Source organism: Takifugu rubripes, chromosome 21 (assembly GCF_901000725.2).
Source record: "Takifugu rubripes chromosome 21, fTakRub1.2, whole genome shotgun sequence".
Lineage (NCBI taxonomy): Eukaryota > Metazoa > Chordata > Actinopteri > Tetraodontiformes > Tetraodontidae > Takifugu > Takifugu rubripes.
In genome coordinates this window covers 6792098-6815023 of record NC_042305.1, presented here as the reverse complement: position 1 = coordinate 6815023, position 22926 = coordinate 6792098, and the positions used below count along the sequence as shown (strand labels likewise).

At 43.0% G+C, this 22926-nt stretch overlaps 2 protein-coding genes across 3 annotated transcripts; one reads left to right on the top strand and one right to left on the bottom strand.

The window, feature by feature from the left end:
- The first annotated feature begins 888 nt into the window (after positions 1–888).
- Positions 889–5345, top strand: ogfod2 (2-oxoglutarate and iron-dependent oxygenase domain containing 2). Of its 2 annotated transcripts, none has more exons than XM_011615327.2 (7): positions 889–2023; positions 2105–2161; positions 2404–2514; positions 2581–2680; positions 2830–2951; positions 3103–3360; positions 3634–5345. In XM_011615327.2, exons 1-7 carry the CDS (start codon positions 1889–1891, stop codon positions 3898–3900), a joined length of 1050 nt encoding a protein of 349 aa, XP_011613629.1. In that variant the 5' UTR covers positions 889–1888; the 3' UTR covers positions 3901–5345. The 2 variants fall into 2 exon arrangements, with proteins under 2 accessions (XP_011613629.1, XP_003974693.1); XM_003974644.3 differs by having other exon boundaries at positions 2827–2951.
- On the bottom strand, positions 4696–19021 carry slc4a5a (solute carrier family 4 member 5a). Its single transcript, XM_029829935.1, has 24 exons — positions 18939–19021; positions 18495–18624; positions 18181–18341; positions 16611–16760; positions 16156–16266; positions 15772–15827; positions 14019–14176; positions 13841–13928; positions 12906–13060; positions 12699–12830; positions 11635–11809; positions 10501–10634; positions 9999–10270; positions 9550–9584; positions 9149–9340; positions 8327–8440; positions 8033–8194; positions 7699–7877; positions 7527–7599; positions 7350–7418; positions 7039–7212; positions 6544–6723; positions 6404–6462; positions 4696–4872 (listed from the first exon to the last, which is right to left on the bottom strand). The coding sequence occupies exons 1-24, from the start codon at positions 19000–19002 to the stop codon at positions 4707–4709; spliced, it is 3189 nt and encodes a 1062-aa protein (XP_029685795.1). The 5' UTR covers positions 19003–19021; the 3' UTR covers positions 4696–4706.
- Positions 19022–22926: the final 3905 nt, after the last annotated feature.

Sequence of the window (22926 nt, the reverse complement as noted above, 5' to 3'; positions counted from 1 at the left end):
GGCATAATATGGACAAAAATCTTTTAGATGGTGTTACAGTGTTATATGCAAATATAAGTTCTACCTTATAAAACATGAATACTCGAGTAATGCTACTCTATGCAACATCTATAACTTTGAATTGGATATTTATACGTCCAACAGTCTACAAAGTGAAGAACGTGCATGATACATGCACGTTTCTAGAGAAGTCGTATATTCTATCTATTACAATTAACTTTAGAAAGTAAAACCTACCATCAATTATGAATTTCTGTGCGTATCTTTTTAGATTTTTCTTCCTTAAAGAATTCATCGTTTGAGGAAAACAACCTTTAGCAACAAAAGCGTAAATATCACAGAGTTTGTTGGAGCTCGATTCAACCACCTCCTCCTCGGCCACTTGCAGAGATTCCACGTTCAACATCTCTGTAGGCACTTCATAGAGTAATACGGTTGATGCTACGATAAATATAAAGATGATCGTTTTAATCTATTAAGTCCAACTTCCAAATATTGTAGACGATAAAGCGAACTCAGCAAAGATACGACTGCGCATGTCTGGTGGTTCTTCTTCTTCTTTTCCTTCTTCTTCGTGGAAGAGAGAGAGAGAGAGAGAGAGAGAGAGAGAGAGAGAGAGAGAGAGAGAGAGATTGTGCAAAAGTGCTTTTTTCCTCATTCTCGTTGGATCTCACCGACCGAGAGATTTATAGACTAAAGAAACACATGCGTCCCTGCTGGACGGTGCTGTACAAGCCACCCCCGAGGAGAAGGGCCAGGGACCTTTAGTGGAGGATCTTGCATTAGCCGTTGCCTTGAACGCTTTTATCTTTAGGATGAATCCGGCTGTGTCAGACCAGTGCCCGTTCTGCTGCCTTCGAGAGACAGTGTTTCACATGTACAGTGAGTGTGAGAGACTCACTGTGCTTTTTAATATTTTAAAAGGTGTTTTTAATGGTTTTAATGAAACAGTTTCTATTATAAACTTTATTTATGGAGCAGGGTATAACAAAACTGTTTGAAACAAGTGGCAGCTCCTGAATTTGTGGTGAAGACAAGATGGCAATTTACATTTCTAGAAAAAAATCAAATAATAAAAAAAGGAGATTGTGAAGTAGCGTCAGTGTGGCGCTGCAACATCCGGTGCAGGCTGAGGCTTAGTTTTCATAAAATGATAAAGGACCTGGGTCAATTCTGTGACACATGGTGTCACAAGAATGTACTTTGCACTGTCCCTGAAGACCAATTGCACATTTCCTTCAGGAGTAACTGTATTGCTGCTTTTATTTATTATTGTGTTTTAAACAGCGTGTTTGTGTCCCCCCCGAAATTGTAAATAAAGTATTTTGTAAAAGTTCTACTATTCTAAAAACTCCTCTATGGCTGCGCCGCCCTGTCCAAAATAGAATAGTTACGCTTTAGTTTACCGGATATTAAGATAATAGACGATTGACTGAATTATTTAATTAATAAGAGAACCAAAAGTCAAATCTTTATAAACGAGAACGAGCTCCTCCTGCTCTCGGAAACAGCAAAAACAGGGGAAAAAAACATAACTTTAGAAAAAAAAATTCTGACAATTGTACTCAAAATTAAGAGATATTTAACATAACGTATAATTAATTTGGCTGAAAAGGTAGGTTTTCATCAATCCTACTTTATACTAATGTCAGGGTTGCACTTAGTGCAACATGGTGGTTCTCTAAATAAAACAAGCAATGTTTTATACATATATTTGTGCCAATGTTTTTGTTTTGGTATGTCAGCAATACATTTATTTTGAAGTCCAGAAGGAAGTGCTTCTTTTGTTTCCGGAATCAAGGTCGTGTGAGCAGGAGCCGTTTTGGTTTTCAGGGCAGTCTCGCGATATTGTGTTATAATTTCCCAAGTGTTTACAAAAATCATACCGATGTCAGACGAAAAAGTTGAAATAACGCAGTTTTATCTGTGCAGCTGTTTCAATACCGATAATATTTATCTGGAGGACTACAACCTTCATGTCCGTTTTGTGACGGAGCAGCAGTTCAGGCTGGACTATCAAGAAGTAAGTGTGAGAGGTAGACAATTCCTCAAAGACTTGGTTTTGAGACGTTTGCTTTAAATAGTTCTATTATTCCCCCTGCAGCTGTTGAGGAAGCTCGGCTGTGTGACAGAACATCAGTTTGAAGATGTGCTCAACAAGGTAAATAATGAATGTAAATACAAACGATAATTTTGGCGAGCCTCTTCATTTTTGGTTGATTTTTAACTTTATTAAAGTGATTACCTGGCATTAAAGGCACATTCTTTTAAGATAACATATTCCTATTGACAACTAGCTAGCGCAGAGAAGTGGTGGCAAGATGGACAAATGCCATGGCCTAATGGAATGGCACTAAAAACTAATGAACTAATTCACCTTTTTTGACTTTGACTCTACTGTAGATTTCCCAGGAGGTGAGCAGGCGGCTGCGTCTCAGTGGGATGTCTGCTGAGAGAGCTGCAGCGATTAAAGAGGTGTACCAGCCTCTCCATCCTCATGTCTACAACCTGAAGGTATTTTGGGCAAAGACCAGGGTTTAGGCGGCAGTAATGCATCGTTCACTCTTTATGTGTCCTCAGGAGTCATTCCTCGCTCCCAAATTCAAGCAGATTGTCCAGTACTGTCAAAGGAAGGACACCACTAAAGAGGGTCTCTTGGCCTTACTGGAAGAAGCAGCAGGTTAGAAGAATTTTGATGTTAACGATGAGAGACAGAATCCACATCTGCTGGTGTTACTGTTTATTATACAGTGAACTATTTGGCACATGTAGTTCTAACAGTACATCAGTTGCAGCTATATTTTGAAATAATTCCTCCCTTTGGAGCAGTAAGAGTCTATCGCTTCCCGGTGTTTGAGAAGAGCTTCTGCGACGAGCTGCTGGAGGAGCTGGAGCACTTTGAGCAGTCCTCTGCCCCTAAAGGAAGACCCAACACCATGAATCATTATGGGGTACGGCATCCCCTCCTGCTGGATGAAATACTTCAAACCAGAGCTTTATAATAAGAATCATGTAGACAGTGAGCACAAAACATAGCTTTGAATAATAATCTAACCTGGTTTATATCTTCATGTTCCTTAATTCATCTTGATTTCATTCCAGGTCCTCCTGAATGAACTGGGCTTTGACGAGGACTTCATCACACCTCTTCGTGAACATTATCTGCACCCCGTGACCTCAGTGCTTTACCCAGACTGTGGCGGTGGCAGTCTTGATAGCCACAAGGCCTTTGTTGTCAAATATGACATGAATGAAGATCTGGACTTGAGCTACCACTATGACAATGCTGAGGTCACTCTCAATGTCTCCATTGGGAAGAATTTCACAGATGGAAACCTTTATTTTGGAGCTATAAAAGAGGTTAATTGATTTCCTGTATCAGAACAATTCTTTATATTCCCTTTGTTCCAGCTAAATTGTGATGTTCCTCAAGGATCCATTCTTCGTCCCCTGCTGTATATAAACTTCTTTGCTGATCAAATCCTCTTTATTTATGATGATAAACATAAATGTTCCTCCATAGTTTCCCAGCAATAATATAGACACTTTATATCAATTAGCTGTCTTATTCATTCAACTAAATTTGCTGGATTAGGGTTGTTGAAGATCATTTTGTGTGTTTTTTGCCTGCAGGTACCTTTAAGTGAGGCTGAGTGCTCAGAGGTTGAACATAGGGTGACTGAGGGCCTCCTTCATCGGGGCCAACACATGCATGGAGCCCTTCCCATCTCCTCCGGGCAGCGCTGGAACCTCATCATCTGGATGAGAGCCTCTCAAGTGCGGAACAAACTGTGTCCCATGTGCAACAAAAAGCCAGTGCTGATGGAAGGAGAGGGCTTTGCAGATGGGTTCACAAAGACCTGTGATGCCACCAGTGACGCGTCCTGTGTGCTCACCTGACCAGCCAGAGTTTATCAGCAGGTGACACGATGCTGCTGGTTGGTTGCTGGAGGGTTAAAGTTGCACTATATTCCAAATTGGAATAATAACTCATTAATTATGGCCATGGTGATGTCAGTTATAAAGATTGTTTTGTTAAAGCTGATCCATTAGCTCAAAAAGCTTTGGCAGACCCAGATTTCTGCCTGTTGCACTTCAGATTCTGAACACAAGACAGGTGACACGGCTTGGAATAATGCTGTTTAATGACATACATTTAATATTTAATTTCCATAATTTGTAATGTCTTGGGTATAAATAATTACAGTTTGCTCTTATTCACTGTCTAAGATTGAAAACTAATCCTCACTGTGACATCTTTTCTGCAACATTTTGTCCTTTTGGTTGTTTCTCTTTCTTCCAGTTGACATGAAGGGAAATGGGAACGTGACACAAACATCCAGAACCTAACATACATCAAATGTCTCACAGTTAACAGCTTTTTAAATGATGATCAAAGTATATTTAGGTTGCTTCAGCTCATAGCCTGGAATTATACAGTATATTTTTACATTAAATATATTCTCCTATACAGTACATAGAGATAAAACATTCTCCTCTTTTGTGGCTATTTACATTATTTGTAAAGAATATTCCATAAAATCCCAAAATAATAGACAGGAATGCTGCTAAAGCAGCACCGAGAGGTTCTGTCCTCTCTGAGGCTGCCTGTTACGGTGTTCATCACCTTGTACTGCTGGTGGATCAGCTCTGGCTGTGTCACAAACACAGCGGCTGTGCACGTCCGCTCAATATCAAAATGAAAACTACAGCGTGGTTTCACTGCTCATGTCCCGCGGACGCGGCTGATCGAAGTCCGAGTCGTAGTCCGACTCCATCTCTATTTTGACCTGGGGCACGGGACAGGGCATTCCTCGGCCCAGGGGCACAGCCGGAGATGACGGGCATGAGATCTTCAGGTGGAGGGTGATGCTGAGGGTTGGAAGGGGTGGGGGGTAGGAGCATGGGGCCCCAGGACAAACACAAATCATGAGAAAAATGAGCTGCTGTTGTGTTGTCTGTGCAAGTAGTGGAAGAACGGCCAACTGGAATGACTGAGGGAGGATTTACACCAACAATATGGAATAACAGAGGCTTTGTGACTCTCAAATTTTCCCTTCAGAATTTCTATTAGCTCTCTAATATTTACAATATATTTACTATTTAATTTAATTAAAATTGTTTTTTTTTAGAAAATCATTCTAACTAATGCAATGAGACAAAACTAGCTAAGAAACATCAAGCTGTTGAGGCATCATCACCAGCGGCGCTGCAAGATGAAACTCTGTTAGCTTCCTCAATACTTCACTCTTTCTGTGTGTTTCCTCTTTTAAGAGTGTCGCTCTGTGTTTTCCTCGACTCGAATTGACTCCAAACCCCAGCCCCCTTCAAAGCAATGCAGACATGATTTTGATCCCAGTCATAAATGTTTTGAGTAGTAATTGAGGAAGGCAAAGTCAGGGTAAAGTTAGGTTTTACATGCAGATGAGAGCAAGTTTGTTAATAATTTACCACACAGAGGAAACAGAAACAACCAAAATGACAGTGACTGTTGCAGGATGGTGCGCTGAACACAAAATGGCTTTCAAAGAATCCTACACTGAAGTAATATCTATGATTTTCTAGCAGTGAACCCTGACCAAGTGTTGCCAGGTTAACAGCAGATGATGCAGTTTGCAATGTGTGTGTGTGTGTGTGTGTGTGAGAGAGAGAGAGTTGCAGGAAGAGCAGCGGGACTACACGGTGGATAAAATGACATCTGCATTGCCTTAAAGTGCATGGAGAGGAGATTTGACAATGACAGTAAATACACTGAGTTTCTATATATTTCTATAAACAAATAAAGAGAGAAAAGCAATAAAAGAGTCAGTTTTAGTTGCATTTAAAGACCCAGTTTAACCTCTAGCCACTCTTGCTTTATCTGGTCCAACAGACGTTTATACTTTACTTTTATCCACGATCACATTGGTTCCTCAGATAGTGTAAATGTGGTTTCTCAGAATATTGGAGTATTTGAATGAGCTAGACCATAATCCTAGCACAAACAGTCTTGAGTTCTAATTACAACCCGTCTATGCCATAACTTCTTGTTCCAGTCTCTTCACCAGATTAAATGCTACAGAAGAAAATTACTTTCTTCTGTCTTTACCTGTCCGAAAATTAATTTAAACATTTACATCATTAGGCTAACGCATGATTACTAGTTTAAATTAATTTGCTGGCTGAGAGAGAAAAAAACAAGGTTTTTAATGTTACTCGGGGGAAGTGTCTCTTTAATCTGGGTATATTTAAAATAAACAGCCGCGAAAGATGTCTGTCGGCCCTGAGGATGTCACGGAGGATGTGTGTGTGTTAAAGTGCGCTGCGTGTGGCGGCGGCCTGGCAGTACGCCCCCCACTGAGGCTGTACATGGTCAGGGTAGATGAGGTCTTTGTAGGGAATGTGCAGTCGGAGGACACAGTACCTGCGGTCCAGGTCGGACTCTGAGCTGGGCGAGTGGTTGGAGTAGATGTGAGCTTTGTCCTGCAAGCAAACACACACCGTGACTAACCAATGTTATGTCTCCAGTCCTCCAGCAGGGGGCAACAAAAGACCGTCCCTCACCTCCTCTTCACTATCATCCCCTTTGGACCTTTTCTTCTCCTTCTCCTTCACCTTTTTCTTCTTCTTGTCATCGTCTTTCTTCTTCTTCTCTTTCTCTGGCAGCAGGTCGTCCAGCCAGGCCAAGTCATGCTGGGAGAAGATCATATCCAGCATCTTCCTGACCACCATTAGACCCAGAATCTGAAAAATCCGACAAGAGTCTTGTGACTTGGATCATCTCGTAGATGACACAAAGCGCTTCCTCACAATAGATTTACACAAGGATTAAAGTACATGTTCCCATGCACAGACTAGCAACTGTGGTATTTATGAAAAGCCCAACAGGAAGACGTGGGGGTGTTACGTCCTCAACCAACACGGTGTAAGTGAGGCCACGGTGTTCAGCAGCTTGGATGGTTCTTCCAGCTTTCTTGATGGACACTTTCATTTGTTGTTTAAAGGGCTCAGATTAAACTGGGTCATGTCAAGAACATTTCAAAAGGACTAAGTTCCTACCATAACAGGGAAGATGATGGCCAGGAAAGTGGACTTTAGGATCCATAGAACAGCCAGACATGTGATCTGCACTAGTGTGAAGAGATGCACCTTCCTCAGGGGAACATGGCGGAGGTAGGAGAAGTCGGGCTGGTGCTTGGATGGCATCAAGTACAATTTGATTCTGTCCCAGAACTGAAGACAAATTCACCAAAGAGCAAAAGTTTAGTTACCGATGATGCAGAAAATATGGTATGTAAATAAATGTCGTTTTTGTCTCCAGCTGCTTTAAAATATTCTTATTGATCTGATAAAGAGCATTAGTGGCATACTTGGATTCCACTGAGGGAAGCTACTCCCATGTAGAGGAAAACCCCGTAGAGCACAGGCATCGGGATGAACTGCAAAGAAATGACACAAAATATCAGCAGCACCTCAAACCTTTATTGGCATTTAGATTTTAGAACATAAACATAAACTACACAACAGACTATTAATCCACAGTAAACCTTGAGTATTGGTGCAAGGAAGATAGAGACTCCAGTAAGAACAAACACCAGGATGCCGGTGATCCTCTGTTCTCTGCATGTGGGACAGTGATCAAAAACACCAGGAGACACATTACCTTTGTCAGACTCTGCCTGAAAATGTTTCATCATTTTTAAAGTGTGCTGCACCAACCTGACCCCAAGGAACTGAGGCTGCTCCCCCGGAGCGCTCGACTCGCTCTCCATCTTCAAGGAGTCCATGTGGGCGATGGAAATGACTGTGGCGGCAACATACCAGGGCAGGCCCATGAATGAGCAGGCAGCCATCAGGACCCCCACCCAGAACAGATCCAGGTGATAACCACAGCCTTTCTACCAAAAACACCAATTTTCACACATTTATTAACGGCAGCCATATAAATTAGCAACTAACATTTAATTGATAAATGGATGAGGTCCCAAAAAGTCTCAGATTTCATTTAATAAACATCTGTAATCCTAAATAACAAGATAAAAGGAAGCACTACCTTCAGTTTGTTCTCCTTGCGGTTAACAATAACAGCGCTGATCTGCTGGTCCATGAAGATGAGGATGGTGACCAGAAGGGCAGGGACGAAGCTGGCCAAATAAATCCACCAGGGGTTCTTACCGAACGGCATCACCAGCCATCCACGATCGGGCCTGGTCGGCTGTAAGGAGATGTCAACATGTGGACAGCAGCAGGACACCATGAGACACTAAAGATCTACAGCTGCTACAGCTGGTCCCAGCCTCATCTGTCAAGGACCAGGTCATTTCACTGGCCAAGACTTTCACACTACCTTAAACTCTGTGGGCACGATCAGTTTGGGAGTTTTCAGTCCCATCAGCATATCGAGTCCCACAAATGTCATGATGGACATAAAGATGGAGAAGTCGCTGATAAGTTTCCTCAGCTGGAGAGAAAAACATAAAAATGTTATGGTCAGAAAAAGAAACCTTTAGGACAGGATAAGCAGAGAGCAGAGGAAACATTAATGCAGAAAATATCTAAAGAAGCTCCAGATGAGTGATTTTCATAATTTTTGTGTGAATGATCCTCATCAACAGCGTCTGAAGGACAAGTGATGGGGTCAGGCTCCTTATAAAGATCACTTTAATCGAAAACTCACTGCTGTTCTTGGATTCATCTTGTCTTTAACAATGTTTTAGCTTACTTTGTGCAGCTGTTACTACTTCCAATGGTCCAGGCTGATGTTTTCTCTTTCCTGATACTAGTTAAATACATTGTTGAGGGAGTCTCATTAAGCTATTTGTGGAGCACCACTGGAGGACGGGCCATCCTGGAGGCCCCTTGGTCAGACTAAACACAGATGTAATCTAGTAGATCTTTTCAGATGATCCACAGCCCTCTAGAGGATGCTTCCAGAAGATAAGCATCTTCTCCCATGCACTTTCCATGACACAAAGAACAAGGTAAAACACTTCTACTGATCTTTCAGGGCCACGAACGGCCTGTAATCACCCAGAGAATAACATCATGATAAAGTTGATTCTAAAGTGCCCGTCCTATGGACAAAGTTGCCACTTCGCTCTTTAAGAGTGACCACAGGACTACTTTTATTTTTACTGGGTCCTACTTTCATCCCTGTAACAGCAGTCACCTTGGTAGGGAAGTAGCGGCTGAATTTAAACTTCTTGAGCGTCACTGTCATGGAGTAGGTGCCAAAGAAGAGGATGAAGGACATGAGGGCCAGGTCCGGGACGTACTTGCAGGACTTTCCTACCAGCGAGCCCCCATACTTCAGACACTCCTTCTTGCCCAGCTGGCTCCAGTCCAGAGCTGTTATATTTAACTGGTTGAAGGTTCAGATGGGGGGTCAATTGATGGGTGGCAGGAAACCAGGTGAGGGAGAGAGAGGATGAAGGACATAAAAGAGAGGATGAGCAGGGGAGGGACACTACCTGCTCACAAAGATTGTGTCTTCATGCTATTTATGCTTTTTTATGTTAGCATCAAGACCAGACAGCAAAACCAGATGGAAAGAAGAAAATCAGCACTAACCCCAGAGACACCAGAACTATTATCCGGCACAGGAACTAAACCATCAACGATAATTGCAGCCACTGTTGAATGACAAGAGAAAGAGAGAGGATGTAGAAAAAAATTAAGAAAACAGATAAATACAGAGCAGCAGGTGGAGGTTAGTGAGGCTGATCATGGGGACTCACGTGGAAGAGATGACAGGCAGATAGATTGTGCATGGCAAAAACAAACAAGAGACAGATCAGTTACAGAAATCAATGTTTACAACATCTGCTGTCTAAGCATTTATTTGGTAGAATTCTATAAGATTCACTCTAAAATAAGAAATGAAGCACCAAGTTAACGAGGTCAGTGATGCTACTTTTAACAGAGAACCAATTATTATAAGTCAGTAAAACATTGTGTGTAACCTGGCACTGAAACCCTTGAAGATAATCCACCTGCACCTCCCTGAGACATGGACTCACTCGGGTCTGGGGCCAGGCACTCGCACTTGTAGGTGGTGATGTAGTCAGGTTTGAAGTCGGTGTTGATGGGGTAGTATTTGAAGGAGCCAACCATCTTCTTGATGGCATCTGAGATGAAGATGAAGGAGATGAGGCTGGAGAAGCCCTCTTCTGTGAAGCGTGTCATGTACTTGATGATGTAGCTGGCGTCCGTTGCCACTAGGATGAGGCACTGCAGGCAGGAGTGGATGCCGATCCACAGACGCAGCTCCATGTAATCGATACCGTTGTTCCTGTAGAACGGTGACATTACGGCGGTCACACAAGTATTACGTAAAGAGTCAAAGTATTTCATGTAGATATTAAAGCTATTTACACCAACTTGCATTAGCATATCCCTAATCACTGGTCAAGCAGGATTTAACTGTATTGTCACTGACACTGAACATATCACATTTAAAAGACACTCAGGAGCAGCCAATGAACAATTTTCAGGCTTCACTCTGCTCAGAAAGTTGCTCACTTGCTGAATTCATACAGAAGCTTCTCAAAGATGAGTATTGGCCCAGTGGAGCTGAGGATGATGAGGGGCTGACCACTGAAGAGGCAGAAGACTGAGCCAGCCAGAGCTGTTCCCAGAAAGCTTTCCATCACCCCCTGTCAACGACACAGTGGCCGGGTTATGGACAACAGCTGGTGGTAGTAAACTGCAGCAATGCTCATTAAATACATTTAGAGGATTCACTCTAAAATTAAAATGAGCTATGTGTGTCCTTGAAGTTCTATGGGTAATAAAGTTGGACAATGAATGGACAAAACAATGGACAAATTACCACATTTCAGACTCAATGAATTTGCTTCAATGATGCCTCCTGTAGCACCCTCTAGGCTCCAGCAAAATGTAAATTCCACCAAAAAAAACACATCATTTACATCATTTAATTCTAAAGAAGCAACATTCTTGTGTGAGTCAGCACCAAATTCAAACTGGATCAACGTGAACTGCAGCTCACGAGGAGACAGAGACTCAATCTGCGCGTGTGTGTGTGTGTGTGTTTGCGTGTGTGTGTGTGTTTGCGCGTGTGTGCGTGTATGTGTGCATGTTCTTGGAGTGAATCCTCTCAGCTGTATTAAGGAATTAAACATTGAAAGGTCAGAATGATGTATTTCAACGTGACAGGCTGGTAAGTGAATTCCAGTCAAAGCACTTTCCTAAAATGATTCCTGTGTGTGTGTGTGTGTGTGTGTGTATGTGTGTGTGTGTGTGTGTGTGTGTGTGTGTGTGTGTGTGTGTGTGCGTGCGTGCGTGCGTGCGTCCGAGCGTGCGTGTGTGTGTGTGTATGTGTGTGTGTTGCAGCACTAACAGGGTATTGAACGCAAACCCACAAATTAACCAACCTGCTGCTGCAGCCATGTGGAGTTTATTTACGACAGCAGCCTCTGAAAAACCTGACGACTTCTCTGTTTCCCACATGAGCAACATTTAGCTTGTTATCTATGATCCTCTGCGTAACACTGCTGATGTAGGCAGTATTTAAATCAGGACAAACACTAATGTCACTAAAAATGCCAGCTGTTTTCTGTGCATGTGACATCAGAATTGGAAGCATTGTTTCTTTTGTCCCAGTTGGTCCAGTATAAGATGAGCTGTCCTTACCTGGTAGTTGTCTGTTGCATCACCCAGCAGGCCTCCAAAGGTGATGGCATTGGTGATGCAGCCCAGGTAGATGAAGAGCACAGCAGAGATCGACTGGATGTGGAAACCCTCATAAATATCACTGGGCAGCCACGGCAATTTCCGCTTCATGTCCAGATACAGACCACCACAGAAGCTGATGTGCACAGACAGATGGGTTATTCAGGTTAATGCACTTCCTGGGGAGAAACACACTAAAATGACCATTTTAATACTGGTATTGTTGTGGGAAAAGGGAACTAGCATGCTATGGGTTCATATTCATGTCCAGACTGATGATATACAATCAGACACAACAAGATTACAGGTTAACGTAAAGTGTGGCACTCCATCGTCAACAACAAAATCATTACTGCGCAGCACAAAAATGTTTGTTCCAGCAGCCAACAAGAGACCCCAGTTAGGCGAGCTGGATTTATTACCTTTGCAAACACAAACAGGGAGCCAAGATGGAGGTTACGGTTCCATCTGTGCTGGCTGATATATTTAATTGGGCTTTTTTGGAGATGGAAAGATGAACAGACTGATGATGCAGGTCTGCTGGGAGCAGCCATGAATACCAAGTCAGTCTGAAACCATGTTTAACTACTTCTGATCCTGGATAATAATCTCATATAAATTGGTGAGCAAAAACATTGAGAAACTCTTCACTGTAAAACAAAACTACCGATGAGAAATAACAGAAACAAAAAAGAAGGTTGGAAGTACATTTACTGATTGGATTTGAAGGGAAAGTCGAATCCTTAAATGATTAAAAGCTTGTTGACTGACAGCAGCTAAAGAGTCAACATGTTATTGAGGTCAGTCAAAATCATATTTGAGCTTCTTCTTCTTCAGATTAGACCTTATTGTTTATATGGACTGTATCCATGTGCTTTTTATCTAAACACAGTGGAGGAATGTACAGATTTTTCAAAGTTGGTGGAACCTTTCACAGTTCTGCTGTGCATGGCTGAAATGTTAATGGCAGTCGGGTGCTCTGTAGAGAAGATGTTCACATGGTCCTTGAGTCCTGAGAGACCCACCGTCCAGTAAAGGCCAGCTCCTCTCCAAGCTCGTGTTGTTCTGGCATCTCTTCATCATTAGCCAGGCCTCCTCCTCCTCCTCCTGCTGTTCCATTCACCTGCCCCAGCTCATTTAAGGAAAACACAGACTTCCTGGGGGAAAGAAGCACAGTTCCTGTTAGGATCCTGCTCAGGCTGCCATCAACACACTGATGGTTAAACTCCTACCTCTTGTCAGCAGACAGGACTTTCTTTGGTGGCTCAATGCGGATTTTAGGATCCCATTCTCCAGGAGGGAGGACAATCACTTCATCCAAAAACTCATCTATGCCTGCAATGAGGTCTTCGCGATCCCTGGCCTTGTAGGCCACATCGCTGAAGAGCTGTGGGAGATTTACCGTATTTAAGGGATGTTGCAGGAAACATCAGACAGATCAACAGTGGTCTCACAGAGAGGTGAACGAGGCTTTTGGAAACATCAATGCATGTTGCACAGTGTCACGTTTACTGAGTAAAGTAACAATGCAAAGTAAATTTCAGAATAAACTTTTCGGTTGTAGGCGTTTGAATCCCATTAACTGAGTATAGCTCAGCCCCCGTGTTTATTGTGCAGATCATTAATGAGACATTCCAGAGGAAGTGTTTACACATAAATATAAACCAACTAAATTATTTGTTATTTTCAATTTAAATATCAGCAGCTTTGAAATGCTGCAAATCTGCAGCTGTGGCCACAGCAAAGGCAGCAGGTGCTGTAATAAAGAGGTTATTACAGACGAGTTAGCAAGCATCTCTCGTCAGGCACAACTGTCTTTGTGTCACCTCAGGTTGAATGTTGGTGCATAGAAGAGAAGATTCACCACTGACGTAATTGTCACATTACAGCCAAGGTCAACATAAGCAGCCACCAACCTGACACCTAATTACCCATAAGCACACAGGAGATAGCCATGTTCAATGTGATACAACTGTCTTTTGTCGGTTTACAGTGTGCCACTTCCAGGTGGGCCACTACTGCGTCACACAGGCTGTCAACACCACACTTGTCGAAAAACAAGTCCCAGCACAGGTCGTGTACATTTAGGAGCCAGTTGAGGCTCACAGCTTCACAGGAAATGAAAGTGTTTCCAAAGCTAACTGAGATGACGCCAGCTTGTACTCACGTCATCCACCATTAAAGTTGCAATAGCTCGTCCGATCTCATTATAGGATTTGGCCTTTCCTTGAGGTCCCAATAGAATAAACAGGAATCTGGGCAGTGATAAGAGAAACGTGACATGCAGCATGTGTAGGGAGGGCAGAGTGGTGTGTGTGTGTGTGTGTGTGTGTGCAGGTCTTCACCTGGTGGGAACAGGAACTTCAGTCAGACCTCCCAGTGTTGTAGCTTGAGCCAGACGGACAAAAGCCACAAAGGGTTTGTTGAGGAAATCCACTTCTCCAACCAAGACGTTGGACGCCTCCGCATCTCTGGGGATCTTCTTCATAAATTTATTTTTCAGCTGATGACCAAAGAAGAGCAAAGGTGAACATTTCATCTGTGGCTGGATTCACATCCTCCTTCTGCCACTGCTGTAATCATCCACTTGATGATATCTGGGTACGGTAATGTTATTGTAGTTTGCTATAATACAAGCTGCAGCCAACTTATTTCTTTATTGCGCTTGTTTGGACATAGGACGTTTTGTGTGTGCTCATGCCTGATCCAGCTAATAGAAATTATTAATGCTTGTGCAACATTGATTTTGAATGATGCTAGTTTTGGGAGGGTGTGTGGAGAACAGCCTTCTCCTCTACTGCCTGGAGGATGAAACAGCCAGTTTCATTCAGGAGTTTAATGGTTCCATCATCTGTCCACAGACAGCAGCCCTAATTCTAGGGCTAGACTCATCTTCACACTTTCATGGTTGCAAATGTGGGGAAAAACTTGACAGATAACTATTTTAAAGCATCCTATTTTCCAGTGGGAGCTCCTCTATGTCTCCCCTCTCGTACTTCAGAAGAACTTTAATTAGTTTTGTAATTTAATAATAATAATTTAACGTAATTTAACGTAATTTGAGGTTTTAATACATCCCAATGTTTTAACCTTTTATTAAGTTGCTGGCTGCGATGAGCAGTTCTTCCCTGCAGGCATCATTAAAACTCCAACAATTTTTCCAAACCTGTCGATGTGAAAACCACCGATACATGATGTTGATGGTACCTACAAGACTACAAACCACTGTTCTACTTCCACCAACAGTCCAACAATCATTAAAGAGGTAATACAACTGAAGCCAGCAGAGGGAACTGACCTAATCCCATTTAAATAAAAAGGTGTTGCAGGCAATTAGACAGCATCATAATAACACAACCCTCAGTGATGGAGGGTTTCTCAGTGACACTCCCCACCCTACCCCCCCGACCCGTGGCTACATGTGAGGGCCAAACACGCGGACAGGACAGCGGGATCCATTTTTTCCTCTTGTTGACTCATTATTGACTCAGACAATGTGCAACATACAGTAACACCACTCATCCATTTTCACGCGTGACCTATTGTCAGCCTGTAAACCCAATCTGAACATCCATCATGAGTGGACTCTGAGCTGAACGGTAAATCAGACCCTGCATATAAACTTAAGGTTTGCGGGGCACACTGCACACACATTCTCATTCAGCTATGAGTAAACACGAGCTCTGAATGACACTTAACCCTGAACCATCAGTGAACCCTATTCCAGGTAACAACGGCCTCGGCCGAGTTTGCTTCACCAGGCTGACAAAACCTCATTATGATAGCACTCACAAACCGATGAGCTACGGGCTCGCATGCTTCATCCACCACAAACCTCACAAGCAAATGTGATGAAACACTGGTGACGCTTGATAGATGGGCTACGCTACATTGAAAAATCTATTTAATATGAGACACCTGCGAAGTAATAATTACCAAAAACACAGAGCTACACTGGGGAAATGGACAGAAAAGTTGTTTCCATTCAGTTGTTATTAACAAACGCAGCACATATAAATGTTGCTTCAAGTCATCTCTAAGACTCAGTTTAATAACATTGCCAAAAGGCTAAAACATGCGTACAAATGCAGAAGTTACCTGGTCTGTGCTGGGGGTGTCTGCGATATCGTTCATACTCCTGCTCTGAGCATGACCTGGTTAACAGTTAAAACAATCACAATCATGATGGATACTACATGTATTAGCACACTGAATCACCTGAAACACCACAGAAGTTTAATCTTGTGAGTGTGCTGGTGCTGATTACCAACACACTACCTGGTAATAACATCTTATGAATGCAGGCTAATATGAGATCCAGGACCAGAAGGTCACTTCTGGCTTTGACTGATATTCTAAACATTTCAGCTCCTCTCCAGAAAGTGATGATAGGTATTGTTTTTTTTCTCAGAGAAACCAAATCACCCCCCAAAAGTCAACAGAATTGGTCAATGGTCCCAGCTGTGAAGCCCCAACACTCACGGAGGCGCCCGTAGTTGGTGGGTGGCTGTTTCCCCCTCAGATCCTCTGTGGAACGGTTGATGTTGGCCATTGTTCCCGCACTCTGCCCACCACGAGTCCCTCCGTTCCGACCTGGAGGAGGACGCAAAGAGCAGACAGCAACAGTGAGGGGAGTTGGCCACTTTACTGTGATGAATCCAGCAGCACCCTTTTCCAGGATGATGAAGAACTGCTACAGCGCTAATTAACTCATCAAACTTTAATACATGCAGCCAACAACAGCAGAGCCTTCATTTATTTACTGGCCTGCCTGGGTGTCTCATCTGTGCTTTATGCACTTCTCAGAGGCTGCAGGTTATGCATCTTTTCCTGTAATTGCATGTCAAATGCTGTACATAATTTCAGTCAGCACCAGCCACCACAGAGAAAATTGCTTTTCACGCAGCGAGTTAATTATTTCCAAACAGGAAACTCACTGGCGGAGTTGGATTTGCCGATGTCAGCGAGTGAGCGGTGGATGGGCTTCTTCGTCTGGTGCCGATGTTTCCTCAACAGGACGAAACTGATCTTTTCTCGTAGCTCAGGGGAAATCATGCCTTCCTCTATCTGTCGCTCAATTATGTCATCTGCAGGAAGTACAGGAGAAAACATGGGTAGTGTAGTGGTGTGGAATCATGTGGCTAAAGAGGAGTCCTGCCTCAGACAAAACTGCATGTTTTGTTGTGATGACTGATGTGTAACTTCAGAGGTTGGGGCAATGAAGCAAATCAGGCTGCCTCCAGAGTGGCTGATGACGTAGATCCCTCCCAGCTCTTCCACTGATCATCATACTTAGATGTTATGAGCCTTATGATTTCCCCGAGGCCGACACACTGAGGCCGACACACTGAAACCCTTCATAACCCTTCTCTCAAAACAGCAAAATTACAGCGAGCTACAAGGTCCCGTTGGATTCTGAAGCAATGATGACATCTACTAGGTTGCTGATTAATCCTAAATTTTTCCATTAAGTTTGCCAAAGTGGCTTTAGAATGAATGGAAGAGAACCTTAACAGGAACAAATCAAACGCAGAGACAGAAAATTAACACACGTCTGTTGTCCACCACTGTGTCGTCTTAAGACCCTAAAGCTAAACAGAGTAAATATTTAATGTTCTCCTTACTGAAGTCTATTTCAGTTGGAGCTCAACTGGTTTCCCAGCAGGAAACCGTTGACATTTTGCATCAGAAAGACGGGAGTGGAGAATATTAACGGCTGATGATCCCTTTCATGAAGCATCCCAGTAATATTAAACCAGCAGGTCGTCCGCTTACTGTATATCATTATCACACCTGTGATAATGATGTGTCAATGTTCCCACAGCGCCAGCCCCACACTCCTGACTTATTGATCACCTGAGCCTCCGCCTCAGCTGGTGGCAGATATGAGAGGTCAGGGGCTTGAACAGGAGTCCTTTTTTATGTGACAGGCTCCTGTACAGCCATACTGGAAATAAAAGCCATCCTAATTAGCATACATCACTGTAACATTAGTGAGGACAGTTCATGAAGAACTGAATCACATGGTGCCAACATTTTAGACCCCAGCCTAAATGTGGACTTTGAAACAGTAAATCATGAGTAGTGCATTCGCCATATCCCATAATAAATATCTAAATCCTGGAGGACATACCATGAAGTTTTGGTGACAATGATGCTGGAATTTCATTTTTCTTTCATATAAACTCAAATAATAAAGAACCACTCAATAGCCAATAGGGGCATCAGCGGGGTCAGGAGGGCAAATGTGGAACCCAGCTGAATGCTTTTGCCTCAAAAATATGAACTTTTTCATTAATCCGCTGTGTGTGTTCTTTGCTTCACAACCACAGTTTTTCAAAGCTTTCCTAATGAGTCTGTGGCAGCAGCTTTCTCAGAGGCAGCAGGTAGACGTCTCTGTCCAGTGAGGACTTCTGAGACGTTGTCCTGACAACAGGCAACATACTAAAATCAATTTGGGCATTTGATACACTAACATAATGCCTGAACCCAAACAAACATCCTCACCGACTATCTGAGGCAGAGAATAACCATCCAGGTCCAGCAGAACCGTCCCTGTCTGGAGGCATGTCCTAAGCTCAAAGAGGCTGTGCAGCGACAGCGTGGACACGTGCGGTTTGCTCCATCTCTCTCCTCCCTCCTCCACCTTTTCTTCAAACTTCACCCACCTGGAGGCAATAATACACACACACACACACACGCACACAGATGAGATTAATTAAAGAGCAGTTTTATCCCTGCAGCTAAGATTGTGGACATGGACACATTGATACATCCTAGATTTAGGAGAGCTACTTTGCATCCGAGCAACCATTGTGTACCTGGCGGACTCCTTCCACTCCAGCTCGTCTCCCTCCCGCTGAAGAGTGTCCATCTCAGTGAAGAGTGTCGGTGTAGGCATGTCATCGTCTTCATTCAGGATATAGCGAAGCCGCTCTGCAGCTGGAGATACTTGATGGAGGAAAGTTTGAGACCTTTTAACATGCTGAAGTAGAATTTCAGTGAAGCTTCAGAAGGACCTCTACAGGTCTGAGGCTTATTTACCTCACTAAGGACATAAGGAGTAATAACTTAAGTTAAAATGGCCCTCAAAATGGCCCCCTGCTCTAGTGAAGCAGTTTGCAGAGGAAAAGACTTCTGGGTCTCAATATTTTCACTTTTCACTTCTTTTGCACCAGCTATCAGCACCTGGACACTAAGATGTCCAGAGCGCAACCTAAAGCTCAAAGTAGGAGAAAAAGGAGACCTTACGTCTCCAGACTCACCAGTGTGGTTGAGGTCCTGCAGACTCTGTTCATTTGAGTCTACGAGTCCTTCCTCAACATCCATGTCTCTGTAGTGGCCTTCCTCATGGTGTCTGTGGTGGCTGTAACGTCTGCTCCTGTCCACATCTGACGTCTCGCGACTGGAGCGCCTTCGCCTGCGTTTGCGGCGGTAACCTCGAGGCACTGGAACGCCGATGTAGATGGACTGATGGTCTGGGGACAGAAAGGTGTCAGTAAATACTTGCTGTTAATGGCCGACTCACAGATGGAGCATTAACCACTCGCACGTCTAACAATAACCCTTGATGATATTGGGACAGCTAAAAGAGAGGTCCATTGTTTTTTAATTATGTAAATCTGGCACAATTTAACAGGGATAATTGTTTAAAATAAAATGTTCAATTCATTGTTATTTGGTCATTTAACAGTTGGACAAATTAAATCCTAATTTAAATGGTTAAACTTGTAGCCCTTCCTTCATTGTGAGAAACTATGAACAAATTATACTTCAGTTTATTCAGTGGAACGGAACCTTTTTCAGGGGACTCTTCAGGAACAGCAGAACACAAATCTGAAATTTCTGCTTTCAAAATGAATCAGGATGAAGCGAGTTTGATTATCCGGTTTCCAACTAAATGCACCTCAAATGTCAAAATAAGATTAGATGTTTGACAACAGGAACCTGTGAGAGACCCCTAAGGAACAGAAACCATCTAACCTTCCCTCAATGTTCTGCTCAAGTCTGGTATTTGGGGTAGAACAATTCAATAATGAAAGATACAATTTACTTTAAAAAGTACTTTGTCTGTATTTTTTAGCCTTTTTACTTGAGTTTCTGGGTGGTTTTAGCGTTTATATTGACTGTGCCAGCATCCTGGTTCAGGACCACCACATGTTGCCGATGCAGTAATCAAACACCAAGCAGGTCTGCACACATGCTTACCCTCCTCCTCCTCATAGCGAAGATGAGAACCCATCCCTCTGTCTCCATGCTCCATCCTGCTACGGAAAAAAACAAACAATTATCACTCAGGTCAAACTTTATTAAGGCTTCTGGATTGATTTGGATTCATCTGTCATGTGTGCAGCAGCAGCACCAGCAGCTCCTGTGTGCTGACCTGCACGTTGGGCTACAGAGCAGATCGATAGGAAAATAATTAGAAGGGAGGTCCAGTCGATGGAAATGTGCTTAATTAAAGCAATATGTGAGCATAACATATCACCTAGCGCCACCAGCAATGTTTAAGGCTACCACGCTCTGCTGGACGGTTTGCCAGTAAGCTTTATGTTCTACATACTGTTGACACATGTTCAGCTTGTGTGAGGAGAAATTGACTGTCACACAAACGGCTGCCTTGTGTTAGGGTTAGTCCAACGTGAACGTGACAGGTTAATAAAGAATAGTTCTCAACACGAGAAACCTATTAGACCTGCTGTTTTACTGCAAAAACAATTGCATGGGGTAAATCACATGATCAAATATTGATGTTTTACATTTGAGCTCACATTTCCCTTCAAGCCTTCAGAAAACTTATTAAACAAAGCAATTCCTTATGTATGAATGTTTTGATAGGTCTGCAATTAACTTCAATGAACAAAAATGTATTTTCACAGCTAAAGACACCCATCGGTCTCATTGAACTGAGGTCAGCTGCATCATTAGATGTGCTTAAAGTTCATATTCAGATATGTTTTGGATCCTTCATATGTTTGCAGTTACTAAATTAACTTCATCGCTGTTTCTTCCACTTCTTCCCATTCAAAGGAACGGGATCATTCTCATTCTGCTAAGAGCTGCTGTGGGGTTGAAACAACATTCCCTGAGGAGAACCCCTCATTTGGGAATGACACTTGGCAGCAGAGGGAGTGTAAAGTGGTTGTTGGGGTCGCGGTTCAGCCTAGCAGAATCTGGCTGTGAAAGTCAGGATCTCTGGCTTCCTGCCTCTGTAATTAGTGCTGTCACATCAGTGTCCTTCACACCCAGTGGGCAGATGGAACTGCGGGCTGCCGCCCTCACCAAGGATCGATGGGGATGCACTGGCTCTAAACACACACTCACACACATGGCTGATGTGCTCATGTCCCCAGGAGCGCATGCATGACAAAGACATGAGGAGCATGGTTGAAAGGTTAGAGATCGTCCAGTAATGAGGCCGCTTCGGAGTTTTAGTCTATTAAAACAACTGAGAGCGTGAGGAGAATTAGCATGGTGCATCTGGTGTGGCTGTGTGACAGGTTCCGAAGACAGGAACACGTTCCCTGACCTCGAGTTCTCAACCAGATGATCTTAAGTTATCTGAAAGGTGCAGAAGGAAAATGCAGCAGGAAGATAAACCAGCCATTTGTTTTCATTTGTCTCAAACGGCCCATGTCTCTGTCCTCAATGACTGACTGTGAAGTATAAAAGTGCAGCTTTTCCTTCAGGTCACATGGCTATATTTTTGGATTTTATTTCCTCATCCAAAAACTTGATCTTATCAGTATTAATGTCATTCAAAATGTGTTGAATATTTACAATTCATTTCCATCTTTACACAAGCAAACACATAAAATCATATCTGTGTCCCTTTTGCCCATTTTTTCATTTTTCTTCCTACAGCACAGTAAACTGAACATTTCTACATATAAAACTTTTAAATAACTCATCAGTCAAATTTTTATTTTGATTCTGCCACCGCTCATCTGGCCCTTAATATTTATGACTCAATCACATTAGTATTGAACTCTATTACATCAGGGACACTAAAGTCAACTTCAATTTTATGAGATCACTAAAGAGAATAATCTATAAATACACATCTGACCATAATCTATGTATTGTCCAACCTTCTTGTTGAAGATTTTTGTAATTATCAAGAATATAACTTGTGTCTAATTTGTTGCTTCAGCCAGACCTCAGCTTGCACCACCTGGAGAGTTGAACAAGAAGATCAGAATGTTTTGTTTGAAGAGGCATTAACTCATTTCACATGTGTCAAACTCAGTCCTCAACTTGTTAGGGTTTTCTATCCCACTGAATGCATTTTCAGCCAGGTAGGACAGAAAACCCAGCAGGATCGTGGCCCTCGAGGACTGAGTTTGACATGCCTGCCGCCTGACTGTTTCTGAAAACACATTCATTAACAGAGGCGTTCTGTTGGCGAGCCCAGCCTGTGGGGTCATTTCAGCAGCATGGCACCATCTCAGAACTAATAAAACCAAAGAAAGAAATTCAGGAGCTGAAAAGAATCCGACTGTGAAACAGCATCTTGGTGCAGAGGAAATTAAACATGAAGAAAAACTGCTGCCTACCTGGATTAGTTGTCAGCTGGAATAAGAGAAAGCAGAAAAGTCCTGAGCTGCTCGTAGGATCGCATGTCAAAGCTTCATCAAACCATCAAACGGTACAAACTCCAGTGGTCTCTGTCCGTCTGTCTCACTGTCTTTGCTTCTGTCTCTACATCACAACTGGTTCAATAATGGGTAAACTAGGACTCCACTGAGCTCCAGGCAGGCCCCTGTTCCACAGTATGATCAGCACACACCAGCCACAGGAATCTCTCAATGAAGGGCTCAGTGGGGTCAATAAACAGCATAGTGGAAAAAGTGATAAAGGGAAGGAAGTTACATGCAGCTCCTGAAAACACACTGATCCAAATGGATTTTATTGGAAAGCTGAGTGGCTGCACCTGATTGGTAATGATTTGTGATAGTGTAACCAGCATTTTCCATCAAAGAGCCACCTCCTGTGAGAAACAGAAGGCTTCATCTATGTGGACAGACAGACTGACAGAGGGACTAAAGACATGTAGAGATATCTCTGCCTATGATTATTACATGGTGACCCTTCGTCAGTGCTGAAACAGAGCACCGTCCAGTTCAGTCACATATTGGCTGGATGATTGCAACCCACCCATATAGTCCACCACAGCAAAACCACAACGACGGGTAATGAATACAGAATAAATATGTAAATAAGTTTTGACATGCTGTCGCTAAGAGGAGAATT